We start from the raw sequence: 18,343 nt of genomic DNA, 5'->3' as shown, positions 1-18,343 counted from the left end.
AAACCATTAAGCACATTGGTGCATGCCCATTCTACAAGAAATGTCTACTTCAACTGCGCTGTTTGCCGGTGTGTCACTTGTCGAGATTTGCCAGGTAGAAAAATAGACACACCTTTACGCAGCACTACTGCTTAGAATTGGCAGTTCACACTGATGCAGCTGTGGACCAATCAGTATTACGGCATCTTTTCCAATGAAAGTAAGCTGTCTCCTTTCTTGCGCCATCCTCTTACTGTTACGCACATTTTACATTGTAAGTTTTAGATTTTTCTGAAATAGTATTCTATCTGTGTTTTATGCATAGATTCATATACATCTTTTCTTACATGTAAATATTTTGCATTATGTGAGAAAATGTGCTTCTCAACTGCTATTTAATCTGATTCAAGCATGTGAATCATCAATTAAATTTCCAATACTGAGATAAGAAAATAAGTAACGTACTCGTATCTACAGATCTCCAGTATTGGAATCTTTCATAAATTCACATGTGACCCACTCTAATCCCCTAGGAAGCTCACCTTCTCTCTCAGTTGGTGTTTGTTTACACTCTTGCTCTAAAATCTGAAGGCTTGGGGCTTCTCTCATGAGTGTTCCAGAGGGTGGGGCAACCTGATTGGTTGAACCTTAGGTTTGGTCTCTTTTTAAAAAATATGTTAGTAAACTGAAGGGCCTATTGCCTCTCTAGTCTTTACCTGTCATTGCATTGCTTTTCTAAGGTACCGTTGGACTCCCATCTTGACGATGGGGAATGATTCAATCATGTGAATCTATGAAAGATTCCAATACTGGAGAACTGCAGTTGCGGGTAAGTAACTTATATTCTTTTACAGCAGGATGGTTGGGTCCCCATCCCATTCCACACACTCTTTGTATGCAAGCATGAAGACTAAATTGTGCCAGTTAGAGGCTTTCAGCCTACCTTCTACAAGTAGCAGGTGTCATCTAAGCTGCTCGGAAACCAGTTACCAAGATTGACTGTGTGGATCACTGGGATAAGTTTGTCTTCTCATTCTAGACTCCCATATTAAGGCCTCTTGAGCTGGCATGTCAGACTTCCTACAATTTGCATTTTCCCTTGCTGAATAGGGATGAACTGTTTCTACCAGGAAAGGATACTTAGCTGCATTGTTTGCCTTTTTGGGCCCAGTGACAAACCACCTTTGTTCAGGTACCTCCTAGTAGTGCGTTTCTTGAAGGGTTTTGCTGTACGTATTTCCCCTCCGGCTGTTGTGCAGTGAGACTTTTGAACATCATATGCTATGCTAATAATGGGTGTGCAATTTGCAATGAGAACTATGTACTAATTGCATTGCAAGTTGTCTATTCCTAAGGGTTTGTAGAACAACCTAGCTAAGAAATATTATATAGCTTGGTTGCTGTTTACAGCCCCCTGCAGTCGTCTACCTGTGCAGTGATGGTCCCAGAGTTCTTATTCCTAATGGGACACATTTCTTTTTTTAAAGATTATGGGCCAGATGTAGGTAATTTCGATTTACCGACTCTTAAATACCGACTCATACCGAATCGGTATTTAAGAGTCGGTAAATTGGAAGGAGGCAGATGTAGGTAAAAAATTACCGATTCTGTAAGAGTCGGTATTTACCGATTCTGTAAATACCGAATCTGTATTTCCTATTGATTCCTATGGGCCTTGAAGCCCATAGGAATCAATGGGAAATACAGATTCGGTATTTACAGAATCGGTAAATACTGAATCCTGGCAGGGGGAATGGGGTGTCACTTTGACACCCTGTAGCACCCCAAATGCAGGCTTGTGTGCCATGTGGCACACATACATGCCCCAAGGGCATGTCTGTGTGTCACATGGCATAGGTGTACATGCACAGATGTGCATGTACACTGGAAATCGGTATTTGACCACCCAATAGGATTGGGTGGTAAAATAAGAAATCCTAAGGGCCTGTGGCACTGCAAACTGTGCCACCTACATATGGATTTACAGAATCGGTATATTTACCGATTCGGAAAAATACCGAAGTGGTAAATTTACCGAATCGGTAAATATACAGATTCTGTAAATTCCGACCCACCTACATCTCAAAAGCCAAATACCGGTCGGTAACGGCCGAAATCGGCCGTTACCGACCGGTATTTGGCTACCTACATCTGGCCCTATGTGTTCTTTATAGGAGTATAAGCTATATTTGTTTGTGAAGACATGAGGGGGGTGGTCAGACGAGGTCCAATGGATCGCTGCCTGCTGCGGTGGACAATTGCCTTCTTGGGGCCGCCTGACCTGATTCCCAAAGGGAAAGCTATCTGTCGGGGACAGATTGCCCTTTGCAAATCAGTAACCACCTCCTTTAAGGTGTCTGTAACTTTTCAGTGGCTTTCCACCACAATTAGGGTGACAAACCATTAATACGTACCATTCTAAATTACAACTAGGAGGGGGACAACCCTTTCACGATCCCTTCTACATGCAATTCGGAATGAGTTATGAAACCTCTTTTGTACCTCAGAAAGGCCATTGGTCAAGAGTTTAGTGCATGGCCAAATATTTTTTGGTGATCGCAACCCCTGTAATTTTGCAATTCATGGAGCATGCAACCGCATAATGTTTTCATACATCTGGCCCTTTGTTCTTAATTTTATCATGGTATCCCCATTTAAACAAGTGCACAGTTCAGTTTATCAAGTTTCAGACTTTGTTTTCCATTGAATGTCTTTTGCTCAGACACGCTAGTCCTATATAAATGCTCCCCTTTTCTGCCAAAGGTGGTGTCATCTTCCACCTGGATCAGCCAATCACTCTTCCATCCTACTTCCTCATCTTCAGCTTTACATGGAAGAGATGCAGTTGCTCATTACTATTACCCTGAGGTCAGCCTTGTAATGCCTAGTACAATGTTCGTCCCAGTTAAAACTTCCCTGCTAAGGCCACATTGGGCGGTTTTGACTTGCACTTGTTACTCCGACTCTGCAGGTAACAGGGACTCAAATTGCATTCCGTTTCAGTACCTTCTCAGATATGCTTGCGACCGATGGAAGTTGACTTCACTAAAGTGGAGTAGTGTGGCTCACTGGTTAGAGGCGGCAGGCCTGAGAGCAGAAGTCAGCCCGGGACCAGGGTTCAATTCCCGACGCGGCAGGGTCGTGGACCTTGGTCAGCGGACTCGATAATTCTCGCTTCGGTGCTTACTCTAATCAGGGGTTCCACTCGGTAACTCTGGGCATTAGCTTGCCTAATCTCCACAACGGCCCCACCAATTCCGGGGATGCCTGGCTCCACCTTGGGGACTCCCAGCAGGAACCATCCCACAGGGAAAGCCAGGACGGGTTCCCCAGAGTTATACAGCGCCGGGACGCCCCGTTGCTGGGGCAGCTGTGCGCTTTACAAGTATACTACATTTTACATTTACATTTACATTTAAAGTGTGTTTCTACTGGGAGGTTACTGGTGGCTGCGATGGGACACCTTCCAACCATATAGTTTCTTCTTGTTCTGCTAAAAGGATAGACATTAGATCTTCATCCTTTTCTCTTCCTCCCACAGTATTGTTCCTGGGTGCCCTCCTCTTCCTTGGAGCCTTGATGATATGGCTTACACTCTACCCACCACAGTTCTTGGAAACGCTCTTGCAGCTGAACGTCATCAATGACATGAATTTCAAGATGGTGCTGCTGGGAATTGCAGGACTCAATTTCATCACTGCATTCCTCCTGGAGGTAAGGCTACTAGGAGATATTTATCTTCTGCTGACACCTCGTGTCCTCTCGCTCTGCAGGCATACAAAATGATCTGAACAAAACAATGCATAGCATGCTCACTGGCACTGAATGCATTAAATTCTGCAGAAGTGGTTCATTACACAAGCATATATCCATTACAGACAAACTTGGCAGCTTCTTACACCACAACTTACCCAATAATATAGAGCTATTCGTCTGCTGCAGATCTCGCCCTCTTCAACAGGGAAAAAAACTAGTGCCACAGAATACGCCTGAAGAGTATAGATACATTAAATACTGAAATATTTGCTCAGATACATAGAACTCTTCCACCATACCCAATTTGCTATTGAACATACACTCTGCCGCGAAGCATACAGTTCGCTTCTACAGAGATCACACTTTTCTGCAGAGCTGGCAGCAGCTGTTGGCCTACTGCAGAACTAGCCCAACTCTTAATAATTCACCCTCTGGCTGCTGATCAGAAGGAGTGTTCCTACTTCCCCTACACCTCACAGAGTTAAGCCAAACACATTGACCGTGCACTTTACTGGTTCGGAGTTCGAGACATGACTTTTGTACTAACAAGTTTTGCACTTTATTGATTGCTTGCGACTTATCTTTTAAGGTGGTTTTAAAGTGATTCACTGCGAGCAAGCCCCTTGGATGTGTAGGATAAGGTAAAATGTACTATTTGAGAACAAATATTCCAAGTTGTGGAGCTAGGGTACCACAGGAAAGTGGTTAAAAACAAAAGCAAAGTTCCCCTTCCTTACAGTTCAGCGTTGAGGAGATGTTAACCCCCTAATCTAGGCATAGCCGTCTAGGGAGCAAACAGACATTTGGTCCTGAATACTGTCTTTTTCTTTTTCAGACTGCCATTGACCATGGCGCCTTGAACTGTCTTCGTTCTCTTCGTGGCAAGCGGGAGTCCAAGAAGTCCTACAAGAGACTTGAGAAAGAACTGTGCGAGCAGCTGTCCTGGCCACCCCTGAATGAGGTTCTGAGAGCCAATAGCTATAGGTAGCAGGAACTACATTGGTTGTGCCTTTCCAATGCAAATACCCTTTCAAGGAGGGACTTCTTTTGCTTCCATCTTCATCGCACCTACTGGTGGAAAATGAGGGTGGGTCGCAAATCCACATCTTTCTCCACTGCTGGCAATATATTGCTGGACTCTCTCCAAATGTACTTTTTCAGGGGAACAGAAATATTGACTATTCATTATCCAGCACAAATATGTAGTTTACAGAGTGGAATATTTCACTACTAGTGTTTGTGTGTGGACCAACGGAAGGTATGGTTGGTAGAGTGCATATTTGGGAAGTGCCTGCTCCTTCCAGTGCCATGAAAAACATGCCTTGGTATAGCCCAGTGATCTCTCAGCTGAGCTTCAGTTTGAGGAAGGCCACTTCGGAACGTTAAAACATCTGTTCACTGCAGAAACATTATGTTTACAGCTGGGCCCTTGCACAGCAAGATTTGGGGAAGGGTAGTCCGCTGTCCTAGAATTCACGCAAACTGTGATTGGTCCTGATGAAGTTAGGGAATGCCACACCTGAATCCTGTAACAAAGGTGGGTATTCAGCTTAATGTGGTATCCAGGCCCAATTGCCGAGTGTACACTGGAAAATCGTGGTGTACTCGGTTGTGCACCTTATGCTACTTTTTAATTGTGTCACTTTTAAAATATTTTTGATCGTATATCAGTTTGTCTATTTTAATTGGCAGACATAGCCATGTTTGCCATTTTTGATAAATAAATGTTCACATTTTGTGCAATGGTGCTGCAGCAGAAGATGACTATAAGATCTCCTCTTTTTTTTAATTGTTCCCGTAGTAGTGTTTTGTGCTGAAGCCCTTGATTCTAATAAAAACCAAGGAAATTAATTTGTTACAACCGATGTGCATCACATTGCATCTATGTATGCATGAATCCCTATATATACTAAGGGTTCAATGATCAAAATCCGTTTATCTGACCCGTGATTCATATAAAAGGATGTTTCCTTGTGCACGTCCCAAAACCTGAAACAAGCTGTATAACTAAGCCTCAAGTCAAGAGGGTGGTGTGTATCAGGAATCATTTGAGTAGGATTAAATGGTCTTTGCTTCTGCAAAGCAAGATGGTATGATATCCACAGCTCAAGCTGAAGCTCTGTCTCTGACTCCTGGAACTGGGGTCCTGTGCTGTAGCAAATGACCCTCAGCTTAGCCTTGCTGCTCCTGAACTATTTTCGTGTCTGAGCCGTGGTAGGCAGAATGATGTTAGTTGAGGGTCAGGGTTCACTGAAAAGAACTGAAATAACTACTGCCCTTTTCTCAGAATGATGCTGCTTCTGGATCGTTCATAGTAGGCCTTGCAATACTAATGAGAATATCTCAAGATACATGGGAACTTTCTATGATATATAGATATAGTGACTGAAGATACTGATACCTTGTGGCCAGGAGCAAGTGATTTGGAGAACGTAAAATGTGTTGGCCTTGGTTGAAATAAAAATTGAATTGGAGGGCTTGGGCTGAAATTAATTTTATGCCCATCAACCTTTTGAAGTTTGGGTATTCTAAAGGTAAATTCGACAGGGAAAGTTGATAAACGCAGAGGGTGCACAACGCTGGCCTAGATTCTTTTGGTTGGCCATGGGCCGGTCTAGTAACGATCCTATGCCTTTTTTACACTTGTTGCTCTTACACCTTTCTCATGCTCCTGTGCTGGATCATGCTTTCCTGCATGACTGTTGCTTGTTCTTGTTTTCTGAAACTCATCTCTGCATCTTGTCTAATGTTCTTATGTGTTTTCTTTGCTCCTGGACCTATTTTCATGAGTCTGAGCCCGTCTCATTATATTTCTTGGCATTTGTTATGCTCTTGTATCAGTGTTGATCTCCTACTCTGTTGTCTGTATAGGCCTTTTGCCTGGCATCTTGATGCTTCTGCCTGTTTGTAACGCTCTTGGGCTTGTCTTGCTCTCCGCTGCCTGGATTTTGCTCATGTGCCCGATTGCTGCAGGGGTTTTCTTCTGCTGTTCTGATAGTCTTGTACTCGCAATCTCTTCTCTTGTCCATAGACTTACCTTATGATCCTGGTTGGTATAAAAAAACACAGTCCTCTAAAAACCTTCCCTAAATGTAGAGCTTTTTACTTACAGTGGAAAAGTATGCAATGGAGGTAGATAATCAGACTGATCACAGTGAGATTTGGTGTATTTGGGCCAAGTGTAATTATAGTCTACTATGTCTGGCAGCTTTCCTCAGCCCTGTTTCCTGCCCTATGAAAGCTAATTTGTAGAATGACTTTGGTGCCTTGATTACTGCAAAACCTAGTGGATCTCTGATCTTCACACCCCCAGCAGTTTGTCCACACTCCAAGAAAACCTTAAGAAACAGAGAGGCATCCACTCTGAGCTGTCCTTATCATAACCACCCCAAGTTTTGCAATCATGCACATATTTTTCTTGCTAGGGTGTTGATTTGCCTTCCTCGTTTTTTGCGAGTTCAACTGAAGAGATTATATCTGTCTACCTTTATGCTGTAGCACATGGTAACGGTTACATTTCTGGCTCATAGAGACCATAGCATGGTCTTCCCGACCAGGAAGTGTTTCTAAAGGGTTGGCAGTGTAGGGCAGAGTCAGGCACGTATCAATGTTTCATTCTGATTTGTCTACAGCCCTCCTTGTTGGCAGAATGGAAGCAGGATCTACCCTTGTCATTCTTGTTGTTTCAGGAAATATTTGTTTGAAATTGATATACCCTTAAACAAATGGCTTCTTTGCTAGCAATGCAGAGGAATTTGGTAAAACCTGTGTTTGAACTGTAATTCAATCCTTTGGCTGGTGCCCTTGTAGGTTGGTTGTGTGATAAAGGAGATATATTGGAATCTGCATGGACCATTTATGATATTTTCTTCTACAAGAGTTGCTATAAACTGAGCCTGCCGTCTTGAGCCACCACACAGAGTGAACATACTGGCACTGACATGCCTTTGATCATCATGACTGGAACTCGATGATTTTACCTGCATGGGGGGCAGAAAAGGGAGTTTGGATCCCACTCCCCTCATCCGCGAGACGCATTCTTCATAACCACTGTGATTGACCATGCTTAGAGGAGGGACCGTTACAAATTTTCTTCACTAATGCCTAGAAAAAATCCATAGCATCTTTAGGCCATCTTTTGCTTGAATAAATTCCAATTAAGCAAAATATGGCCTAAAGATGCTATAGATTTTTTCTAGGCATTAGTGACGATTTTTTTAATGAATTATAAGTATTGGCATTTTGTCTTGGTTTTTCTATATTAGGCTCAGCCTTACTGATTGGAGCCAGGACCCTTCATATGTTCTTTGATAGAGGAGGGACCAGCACGTGGACCATGGGAATATGGGTTTCGTTTTTTTATGAAATGTACTTAACAAATAAAGAACTTATTTATGTACGGTAAGTTGTGTCTGTTTTTCATCACATGATGGATAACATTGAGAGGGTCACAGATTGTTTGACTGCAAGGTGTGCGCATTGCAGCTACTAAATCGTTCCTGTGAAAATAGTTCTCAACCTCTGTAATGCTGAAAAGGTGCATTTTTTCAGCTTTCAATTCCATATTTCTGTACAGCAAATGGTTTAATTTCAGTAGTCGTATTGTTCCATGATTCGAAAACACTGGCTATGAGGGTGGCTGCTGTTACAGATATCTTTATTTCCTTCTGTCCCCATCGCATATCAACATATTAAATTGTTCCCTGACAAGATGCCCATAGCAATCAGAAGGAGCAATGTCTATTGCAAGCATTGAAAACTATTTCAATAGAAACCAGGAGGAACATTTTCTGTAGTAATAAGGTAGGAACTTATTCACAGTTACCAGTAGGACAATATCCAAGCAGGCACAGAAATGCCCAGAACAATCAACGGGGAAAAATGTTCCTACTGAGATCCCTGTCAATAGCCATCCGGCAGAATTAAGCCCATGGCAAACCAGATGGAACAATGTCCCCATTAAACAGGTGGAATTGTATCCATACCAGCCTGGGAGAACTACGCCCCTACCGACCAGGAGAAACAATGTCCATAGCTACTAGGTAGAACTATGTCCATAGCAAACAGGGCAGAAAATATCAATAGCAACCGAGTGGATCAATGTCCATGGTTACCAGTAAAAACTATCAGGCACATGCATCAATGTTGGCTTTTGCGATTCCTTAAGTGCGATTTTTAAGGAATTGCAATTAAGGAATCGCAAAAGCCTATGCATGTAGAAATCGCTTAAAAAATAGCGATTTCTAAACATTCCTTAATTGTGACTCGCAATCAAGGAATACCTCCCCATTCATTCCTACGGGCCTAGAGGCCCATAGGAATGAATAGGAAGACATTCTCAATTTGCGATTCTCATTTAGAGAATCGCAAATTGAGAATGCAATTTCAAGGGTATCAAAAGGACACCTTGTTGCACCCCTGAAATTAATCTGTGCAAATATGTTGCACACACACATGCCTTAAGGACATGTGTGTGAGCAACATGAAACTTTGAAAAATGCACAAAAGTGCATTATTCAAAGTTTTTGCAAATTACCATGAAGTTCAACTTCATGGTAATTTGCTACTCCTATTAGCGAAATCGCTAATTTTTTTACTTTGATGCATTGCATTTAAGGAATCTCAATTTGGGATTCCTTAAATGCAATCGCAATTTAAGGAATCTCAATTTAGAGATTCCTTAAATTGCGATTTTTGCATTTGGGATGATGCATCCCAAATGCAAAAATACCGGTCGCAAAGGGGCAGATTCTGAGAATCTGCCCTTTTGCGACCGGTTTTTAGCTTGATGCATGTGGCTGTATATCTTTAAGAATCATGAGTAATAATGTCTATAGCAAACAGAAGAAAAAAGTTCATAGAAACTAGGAGAAAATGTGGCATTAGCAACCACGAGGAAAATTGGCCACAGCAACCAGCATGGACTGTGTCCATAGCCACCATGAGACAAAACGTTTAAAGCCACATGGTAGAATAGTGTGCATGGCAATCATGGAGAACTCTGTGTTTGTAGCAACTAGAAGGAATAAGGTGCAAAGCAAACAAGGAAAAAATGCCATAGCAACCACGAGGAAAAATATACATAGCAACCATGGAGAACTGAGCCCAAAGGAACCTGTAGATAAAATGCCCGTAACAAGCAGGAATAATAACATCCATAGAAACTAGGAGCAATTCAGTCTGTAGCAACCAGTGAGAACTATGGGGCAGATGTATCATCACCATCATTTGCGATTCTCAAATCTCGATTTTTTAGAAATCGCTATTTGAGAATTGCAATTTGTGATGTATGTAGAAAATTGCTATTTTTTAGCGATTTCTTAAAATTCCTTAATTGCGATTAGCAAATTTCTAATCGCAATTAAGGATTAATTTCCCATTCATTTCTATGGACCAGGAGGGCCATAGGAAGGAATGGGAAGTTATTCTCAATTTGCGATTCACAATTTGCTAATCACAAATTGAGAATAATTTCAAGGGTGCAAGGATGTCTTAAGGACACCCTGCTGCACCCCTGAAATTTACATGTGTGCGCATATGGCGCACATACATGCCCTAAGGGCATGTGTGAGCGCCACATGGCACCTTTACAAATGTAAAAAAGTACATTTGTAAAAGAATTCGCAAGTTACCACCAACTACAAGTTGGTGGTAATTTGCGATTTCTTAGTGTGAAATTGCAAAACTTTATTGTTTCTTACATAGCATTTAAGGAATCGCTTTTTGCGATTCCTTAAATGTTAGCGCAAAATTAAGGAATCACACATTTTGCGATTCCTTAATTTTGCGATGCGATTTTCATCATACATCGATTTTTTTATCGCAAACGCTGCTTTTTTAGGAATCGCAGCGTTTGCGAGAAAAAAACCGGATAATACATCTGCCCCTATGTCAATAGCAAAGATGAGAATAAATATCCATACCAATTGTGAAGAAATATGTCCTCATCAGCCAGGTGGAACAGTGGCATGGCAACCAGGGAAAACTGTGCCTGTAGTAACCAGAGAGAACTATGGCCAGAGCAAACAAGAATAACAATGCCGATAGCACCCATGAGAACTATCGCCTATTCAATCAGAAAGAAAAATGTCCACAGTAACCAGTGTAAACTATTTTCATAGCAACTACAAAGACAAATTTCCAGAGCTGGCCCTGGCCAAAGTGAGAGGTCCTTCTTCACTCAGAAAACTTGATAAAATCTGGGTAGGTCTCAGCTGGGGTTTGTCACATTATAATGCTGATTGATACTTTTTCTCTTAGATGCTCGTCAGGGTTGGCCCCAAGTATGTATGTTTGTATCTGGGATATCCTGGCTCCTGATTAATATCATTAGTGTGCAGTAGGTTGTGTTCTGTGTCGGATGACATTTTTGCCTCAACAACTTTGTCTTTTTTTTGTGCATGCATATTTTGTTTATCAAGTGTTATGTATTGAATAATTCTGACTTGAAATTAGAATTTTTTGAAAAATTGAATCTGGTGGAACATTGTCCGTAGCAACCAGAATGAAGTGTAAGCCAGACAAATAATGTACATAAAACTAGGAGGAATATTATCTAAAACAGTGGTTCCCAAACATTTACTCCTGAGGACCCCCATTGAGTCACCACTGGAAGCCGGGGACCCCCAAGCAATTTGCATGAGTTAAATTTCAAACATTAAAACAGTAATTCGAAAAAAATACACACGTGTGCACACAAAACAAATACTTAAAGTACTAAGGATTTTGGGGCCAGACGTACGACCATTTCGTTTAGCGCTTCGCAATTGGCGACACATTGCGAGTCGCTAAATGAAATGTACAACAGTGTGTTTAACACTGTTTGGGATTCCCAATGGGGTCGCAAATTGCGAGGTTCATTAATATTAATGAGCCTCTTGAAATTTGCGAGCCAATTGGGAATGCCAGCCCTCCCAGTGATGGTGGCCTGCTGGGCTCTGCAGGCCACCATGTCTCGGACGGCTTTTAAATAAAGCAGTTTAAAAAAAAAAATACAGCCTGTTTACCATGCATTTAAAAAAAAAAAGAAAATGAAATGTTTTCGTTTCATTTTCTAAGGGCAGGCAGAGGTCCCTGGGTCCACTGCCTGACCTAAAAAAATAATTTTGCATGCATTGCAAAAGGGAAGGGGTCCCTGGGACCCCTTCCCATTTGCGAATGCATTACCATCTACTTGAAGTAGGTGGTAATTGTGACTGTTTTGCGACCGCAAAACATTTGTACATGGTTTTGAGACTCACTATTTGCCCCTTCTAAATAGCAAGTTGCAAAACCTATTTAGAGAGTCGCAAACAAATTGCGACTCGCGAAATAGGCTATGTACATGGCCCAATAGACTATTGGATACGCAAACGGGTTCACGAACCCGTTCGCGCATATAAAAACAGATCGTGCATCTGGCCCTTAGTATTTTATATTGAAGTAATAGCCCCTCTGTCACATGTATTTCATTTGTTTTGTAGCATCTCTCATACCATTGTAGGATGTCAGAGCACTTTATATCACACACATATAGAGACATTGAATCATACATGTAAATCAGTGTGTATATAACATGTTTAAAGAGTGCTTGGTCTGGAAAAGCACAAACTCAGGATTCAGAGCATAACACAGTGGCTAGCATTGACGTTCACATTAAAAATGTATTTCCACCCAAATATATCGTTTTAGCAGCATCAGGATAAGGAATAACTGGGACAAAATATAAGTTACTAACTTTTACCATGCAGTTTGCAAGCAGCTCTTTGATGACAGTTTATAGGTCCTTGTGCTAGAATATGATTGTCACTTATGAAGTGCACAGTAACAAAAGAATCTCAGTGACAAAAGCAGTAACCACGAACCTAGGCACATAAATTGCTGCTTTTTAAGATGCATGTTACACGTTCTTTGCAGTAGGCACATTAACCCTCTGTGCTGCATTAGTTAAATCAAAGCTGCCACTGAACAAAACTCTCCAGCAGGTACATTAATCACTGGCATTCTCTTGACACTTTTATTGTTGCTGGAAAGCTGCTAATCATACAAGAAATGTTTCTGTGCTTTTAAAACTGTTGCCTGCTGACCCCCTGGGAATGTGTCACGGACCCCTGGGGGTCCGCGGACCACAGTTTGGGGAACACTGATCTAAAACATCCAGTGAGAATTAGGTCCTCAGAAAGTAGGGATACAACCCCTTTCACCCAGGGAGAACTATCCCCATAGGAATCAGGGAGAAGCATGTCCATAAAAATGTAGATTTCCCCCAACCCTGATGGTCAGAAAATCTGGATTTTATTAAAGATACGCAGGCTAATATTATTGCAAAACTTCTTTATTTAGCTCAATACAGCCCCTTTAAAGAACTTTAGAACATTGAAAAACAAAAATTCCAACCTAATAAAAGGTCAGAACACTCATAACTCTTCCTTCTATTTTTTTTTAACTTTCTTAAGATTTAGTAAAAGATAAACATTAAAGATATTAGAACAAAACATAAAAGTGTCCAAATAAACTCAACTCCCCTTCACAGGAAGAAACAAAGTCAACTTCAAATGTCCAAATATAGAAGCGAATCCCATTTAATTATCTTATTCTTTTATTGTTGAGCGTGACCTACAAAATAAAGAGAAGAGAGATGAAAAAACATGGGTTGGGTTTAGGGAGGGTATAATATTAGCCTCCATGTCCTTAATAAAATCCATATTTTCTGATCATTAGGGTTGGGGAAAATCTACATTTTATGTCAAGACCGGAGGCTGATCTTATTGCAAGTTTAAAGCATTTTTAATTGACATGAAGCAACATTTTCAACCGGTCTAAAATAAAACGTGCGAAAAACCATATCATTTGACCAATCCGCACATCTCAAAATATCATTCAAAGAAATGCCTTGCAAAAAGCCTTGAGAAACAGAATTGCCACAGACAGAATGTGCACCGAACAAACTGACATCTACATCAGACATTCTCATCACCTCTTTCACCCATCTTGCCAGAGTTGCAGATGATACACCCTTGTGAGGTTTTCTGAAAGAAATTAGAAGCTGTTTAACATTAGACTTTATCTAAAGCTTTTTCCTTTTGTATTCTACGACACAACAAACAACACATACATTCAGATCGTCATCAAAGAAAGGATAAAAAATTGTTTGTGAATTCGTTTTGGTTCCATTATTTAGATAGAAACATATAACCTCAGGGGAAAAAATTCTATTTGAAATTTCTAATGCTCTCACATCGGATACTCTTCAAAAATAAACTAAACACAGAAGGGTTGTTAACTTGTGAGATAGTAATTTAAGAGATAATGAGTAATTTGTACCTAGGTTATCTACATACCTCAAAACATTTGAAAGGTCCCACAGAGAGTTGTACCTAGATATCGGTGGTTTTGAAATCCTAATACTTCTTAAAATTTTCTTAATCAGCACATTATGCCCTACTGAGTATCAATTAACCAGTGTATGACCAGCAGCAATTGCTGAATGATGTACATTGATAGTCCTGTAAGATAGACCTTTGGCAAACAATTCTGTCAAATAGTTGACTATTTCTACTATATCCACTGAAATGGGACCAAAACTCCTTCCCACACACCAGCAAACCCATTTTTGCCAAGCCAATCTATACATTTTACGTGTTCCTGGTGCCCAAGATTACTTGATAAGTTTTGATGCCTCTTCTGAAAGTCCTGGCACTTCCCATAAAATCCTGAAATTTTCCATGCCATCATTCTCAACTCCCCTTCCAACGCCAGATTGTGTAACTCTCCTATTGGGACTAATAAAATTTCCGGGAATACCGGAAACAAAACTGGGTAATCTACCAGCATTTCTAACAGCATAGGGTACCACACATGAGACTTCCAAAGGGATGTCATTAGAACTAGAGAAACCTTACATTTGTGAACAAGTTCAAGTTCAAGTTCAGAGATTTATATAGCGCACTACTCACCCAGAGGGTCTCAAGGCGCTTGGGGGAGGGGGGTGCATTTATTTGTCGAATATCCAAGTTTTTAGTTGTTTTCTGAAAGAGAGGTGGTTCTGAGTAAGGCGGAGGTGGGTGGGGAGAGAATTCCAGGTCTTGGCCGCTAGGTAGGAGAAGGATCTGCCTCCCATGGTGGATTTACGGATGTGTGGGATATTGGCGAGGGCTTGATTGGATGATCGTAGTTGGCGGGTGGGGGTGTAGAAGGTTAGTCGTGTGTTGAGGCATTCGGGTCCAAGGTCGTAGAGGGCTTTGTGTGCGTGGGTGAGGAGACGAAACATTATTCTCTTGTTGACGGGGAGCCAGTGGAGGTCTTTCAGGTGACCAGAAATGTGAGCCTGACGAGGAATGTCCAGTATGATTCTGGCTGAAGCGTTTTGGATGCGTTGGAGTTTTTTCTGTAGTTTGGCTGTGGTTCCGGCGTAAAGGGTGTTTCCGTAATCTAGACGGCTGGTGACCAGGGCGTGGGTGACCGTCTTTCTAGTTTCGGTGGGGATCCAACGGAAGACTTTTTTGAGCATGCGTAGGATGTTGAAGCAGGATGATGATACGGCGTTGACTTGTCTGGACATCGAGAGAGAGGAGTCTAGGATGAAGCCCAGGTTGCGTGCGTGATCCGTAGGTGTGGGTGCGGTTCCCAGGGCAGGTGGCCACCAAGAGTTGTCCCAGGCAGAGGGGGATGAGCCTAAGATGAGGACTTCCGTTTTGTCCGAGTTTAGTTTTAAATAGCTGTTCTTCATCCATTCGGCTACGTCTTTCATTCCTTCGTGAAGGTTGGTTTTGGCGGTGTTTGGGTCTTTGGTGAGGGAGAGGATTAGCTGGGTGTCGTCTGCGTAGGAGATGATGTTGAGGTTGTGTTGGCGTGCGATGGATGCTAGGGGGCTCATGTATACGTTGAAGAGGGTGGGGCTGAGTGATGATCCTTGTGGTACGCCGCAGATGACTTTGGTGGCCTCTGATCTGAAAGGGGGAGGCGGACTCTCTGCGTTCTTCCGGCGAGGAACGAGATGATCTATTCCAATGCTTTTCCTTGTATTCCGACGTTGTTGAGACGTTGTATGAGGGTGCTGTGGCAGACTGTGTCGAAGGCTGCGGAGAGGTCAAGTAGGATGAGGGCAACCGTTTCTCCGTTGTCCAGTAGTTTTCTAATGTCGTCTGTTGCTGCGATGAGGGCTGTTTCGGTGCTGTGTTTGGTTCGGAAAGCCGGACTGTGAGGGGTCGAGGGATTTGTTGGATTCAAGGAAGGCGGCGAGCTGACTCTTGACGGCTTTCTCTATGACTTTGGCGGGGAATGGGAGGAGCGAGATGGGGCGGTAGTTCTTAAGTTCAGTGGGGTCTGCTGTGGGTTTCTTCAGAAGGGCGCTGAGTTCGGCATGTTTCCAGCTTTCCGGGAAGGTAGCGGAGTTGAAGGAGCAGTTGATGACATCGCGTAGATGGGGTGCGATGATGGAGTCTGCTTTGTTGAAAATGTGGTGGGGACAAGGGTCGGTTGGCGATCCTGAGTGGATGGAGTTCATCAGGCGGATGGTGTCTTCGGTGGTGATTGTGTTCCAGGCGCAGAGGTTGTTAGAGTGCGGTTTTGGTTCGGGGGTGGGTGAAGTGGGCTGGTCTTCGGGTTGGTTTTTGAAGCTGTTATGTATGTCGGCGATTTTGTTGTAGAAAAATGAGGATAGGGAGTCGCAGAGCTCTTGGGAGGGGGTGATGTCGTTGGAGCCTGCGTTGGGGTTGGTAAATTCTTTGACGATGTTGAATAGATCCTTGCTGTTTTGGGCGTTGTTGTTAAGTCGATCCTTGAGTGCTGATTTCTTGGAGGATCGGATGAGTTGGTGGTGTTTGCGGGTGGCGTTCTTGAGGGAGGCCATGTTGTCGATGGTTGGGTTTTTTCTCCAGGCTTTCTCGAGGGTGCGACAGAGCTTCTTGGATTTCTTAAGGTCGTTGTTGAACCAGGGGGCTTTTTTGTTGCCTTGCTTGGTTTGATGATTTTTCAGGGGTGCTAGTTCGTCAGCTCTGTGGGTGATCCAATGTGTGAGGTTTATGGCTGCTTGGTTTGGGTCCGATGATTTGGCAGGGGGGTTTTGGTGAAGCGATGTGAGAAGTTGGTCGGTGGTAATTTTGTTCCAGTTTCTTCGGGGGATAGGTTGTGGGTGGTTGTGGGTCGAGGTCTTTTTGTAGTTGAAGTGAACGCAGCTGTGGTCTGTCCAATGGAGAGTAGTGGTATGATCGAAGGAGATGTGCTTGCTGGAGGTGAAGATTGGGTCGAGCGTATTTCCGGCAAGATGGGTGGGGGTGTCAACAAGTTGTTTGAGTCCGAGATTGGCCAGGTTGTCTAGAAGGTTGGCAGTGTTGCTATCATTCTTCTTTTCAAGGTGGAAGTTTAGGTCTCCCAGTAGGATGTAGTTTTCGGAAGGGAGGGCATGTGGGCTGATAAAGTCAGTGATATCTTCGCTACATTGTGTGCGTGGTCCTGGTGGTCTGTAGATGAGGGTGCCTCTGAGTGTGGTCTTGGGGTCGGTGTGGATCTGGAAGTGAAGGTGTTCGGTGGCTGCGAGGTGATCGCGGGAGCTGGTAGTGATGCGGATGGTGTTCTTATGGACGATGGCGATGCCTCCTCCTGTTTGGTTGGTACGGTCCTTCCGGATGATCTTGTAGCCGTCCAGTATGGCTATGGCGATGTCTGGAGCTGAAGAGGCGTTCATCCAGGTTTCTGTGAGGAAGGCGACGTCCGGAGATGTGGTGTCGAGGAGATTCCAGAGTTCAATGGAGTGTTTGTGGATCGAGCGGGTGTTGAGGAGGATGAATTTCAGGTAGTTGTTGTCGGGGCACTGTTTGGAGTTAGTGCGTTTGGTGTGGGTTGTGATACAGTCGAATTTGCAGGAGTGGCAGTTGAAGGGTCCATGGGTGTGTCCTGGGGCGGCTTGGTAGCATTGTGGTGACCGGCCGGGGTTTAGAGCTGAGAGGGTTGCTGCGTCGAATGTAATGCGGGCGGGATGTGTTTTGTGGGGGCCAGGGGGTCTGGCGCTGGGCGCGGTCCAGGCGCGGACGGGCGTAGACGGGCTTACCTTTGGCGCACCTTCGGCGCGCATAGGGCGTGACCGCTGCGCGCAAAAGCATCTGTCATATGTGGATAGTGGAGGGGGGGGCGAGGGAGGAGCAGCTGGGGGGCGGAGGGCCGGGCTACGATCCACAACAACAACAAAATGGCTGGAAATGAAAAACGAAACAGGGCGAAGTTGTAATGGGCAGAGGCGCAATCGGGCACAGAAGAGTTATCGAGCAGTGCGATCAGTGGGGTGCAATGTGCTTCACTGATCGTACCAGGCAGCTCCTAATGATAATAGTATGGGCAATGAGAGCACAACAATGCAGCGCTAAGATCTCGGAAAGCAAGCCCAAGCAATTGACAATAATACAATTTAAATCCAGGCAGAGCGAGCGGTGCGATGCACAAATCAGCTGATGGCAGACAGTAACAATGCAGCGTAATAGCGCTACGATACCAGGGTCCAGGGAGCGTGGGGAGCTACCGCCTCTGAGCGACTCAGGAGGGTCACAGGGCAGGCAGGGACGGCACAAAACTACCACTATCTGTGGGAGGGAGGAGCAGCTGGGAGGCGGGGCGGAGGGCCGGGCTACGATCCACA

General features: G+C 43.5%; 1 protein-coding gene across 5 annotated transcripts in view; it reads left to right on the top strand.

Annotated features, from left to right (window-relative positions):
* The window catches only part of ATP13A2 (ATPase cation transporting 13A2), an 861,654-nt gene extending 853,514 nt beyond the window's left edge, over positions 1-8,140 (top strand). For all 5 annotated transcript variants that reach the window (XM_078642867.1, XM_078642866.1, XM_078642870.1 and 2 more), the window contains 2 exons: positions 3,521-3,693; positions 4,571-8,140. In XM_078642867.1, the coding sequence (XP_078498993.1) occupies positions 3,521-3,693; positions 4,571-4,723 (326 nt within the window). In that variant the 3' untranslated portion in view covers positions 4,724-8,140. The remainder of the gene's footprint in view (positions 1-3,520; positions 3,694-4,570) is intronic.
* The last annotated feature ends 10,203 nt before the right edge of the window (positions 8,141-18,343 follow it).

The sequence above is a fragment of the Lissotriton helveticus genome, chromosome 5_1 (assembly GCF_964261635.1).
Source record: "Lissotriton helveticus chromosome 5_1, aLisHel1.1, whole genome shotgun sequence".
Lineage (NCBI taxonomy): Eukaryota > Metazoa > Chordata > Amphibia > Caudata > Salamandridae > Lissotriton > Lissotriton helveticus.
Note: the sequence above shows the minus strand (reverse complement) of the source record. Positions and strands in the feature narration are given on the sequence as shown.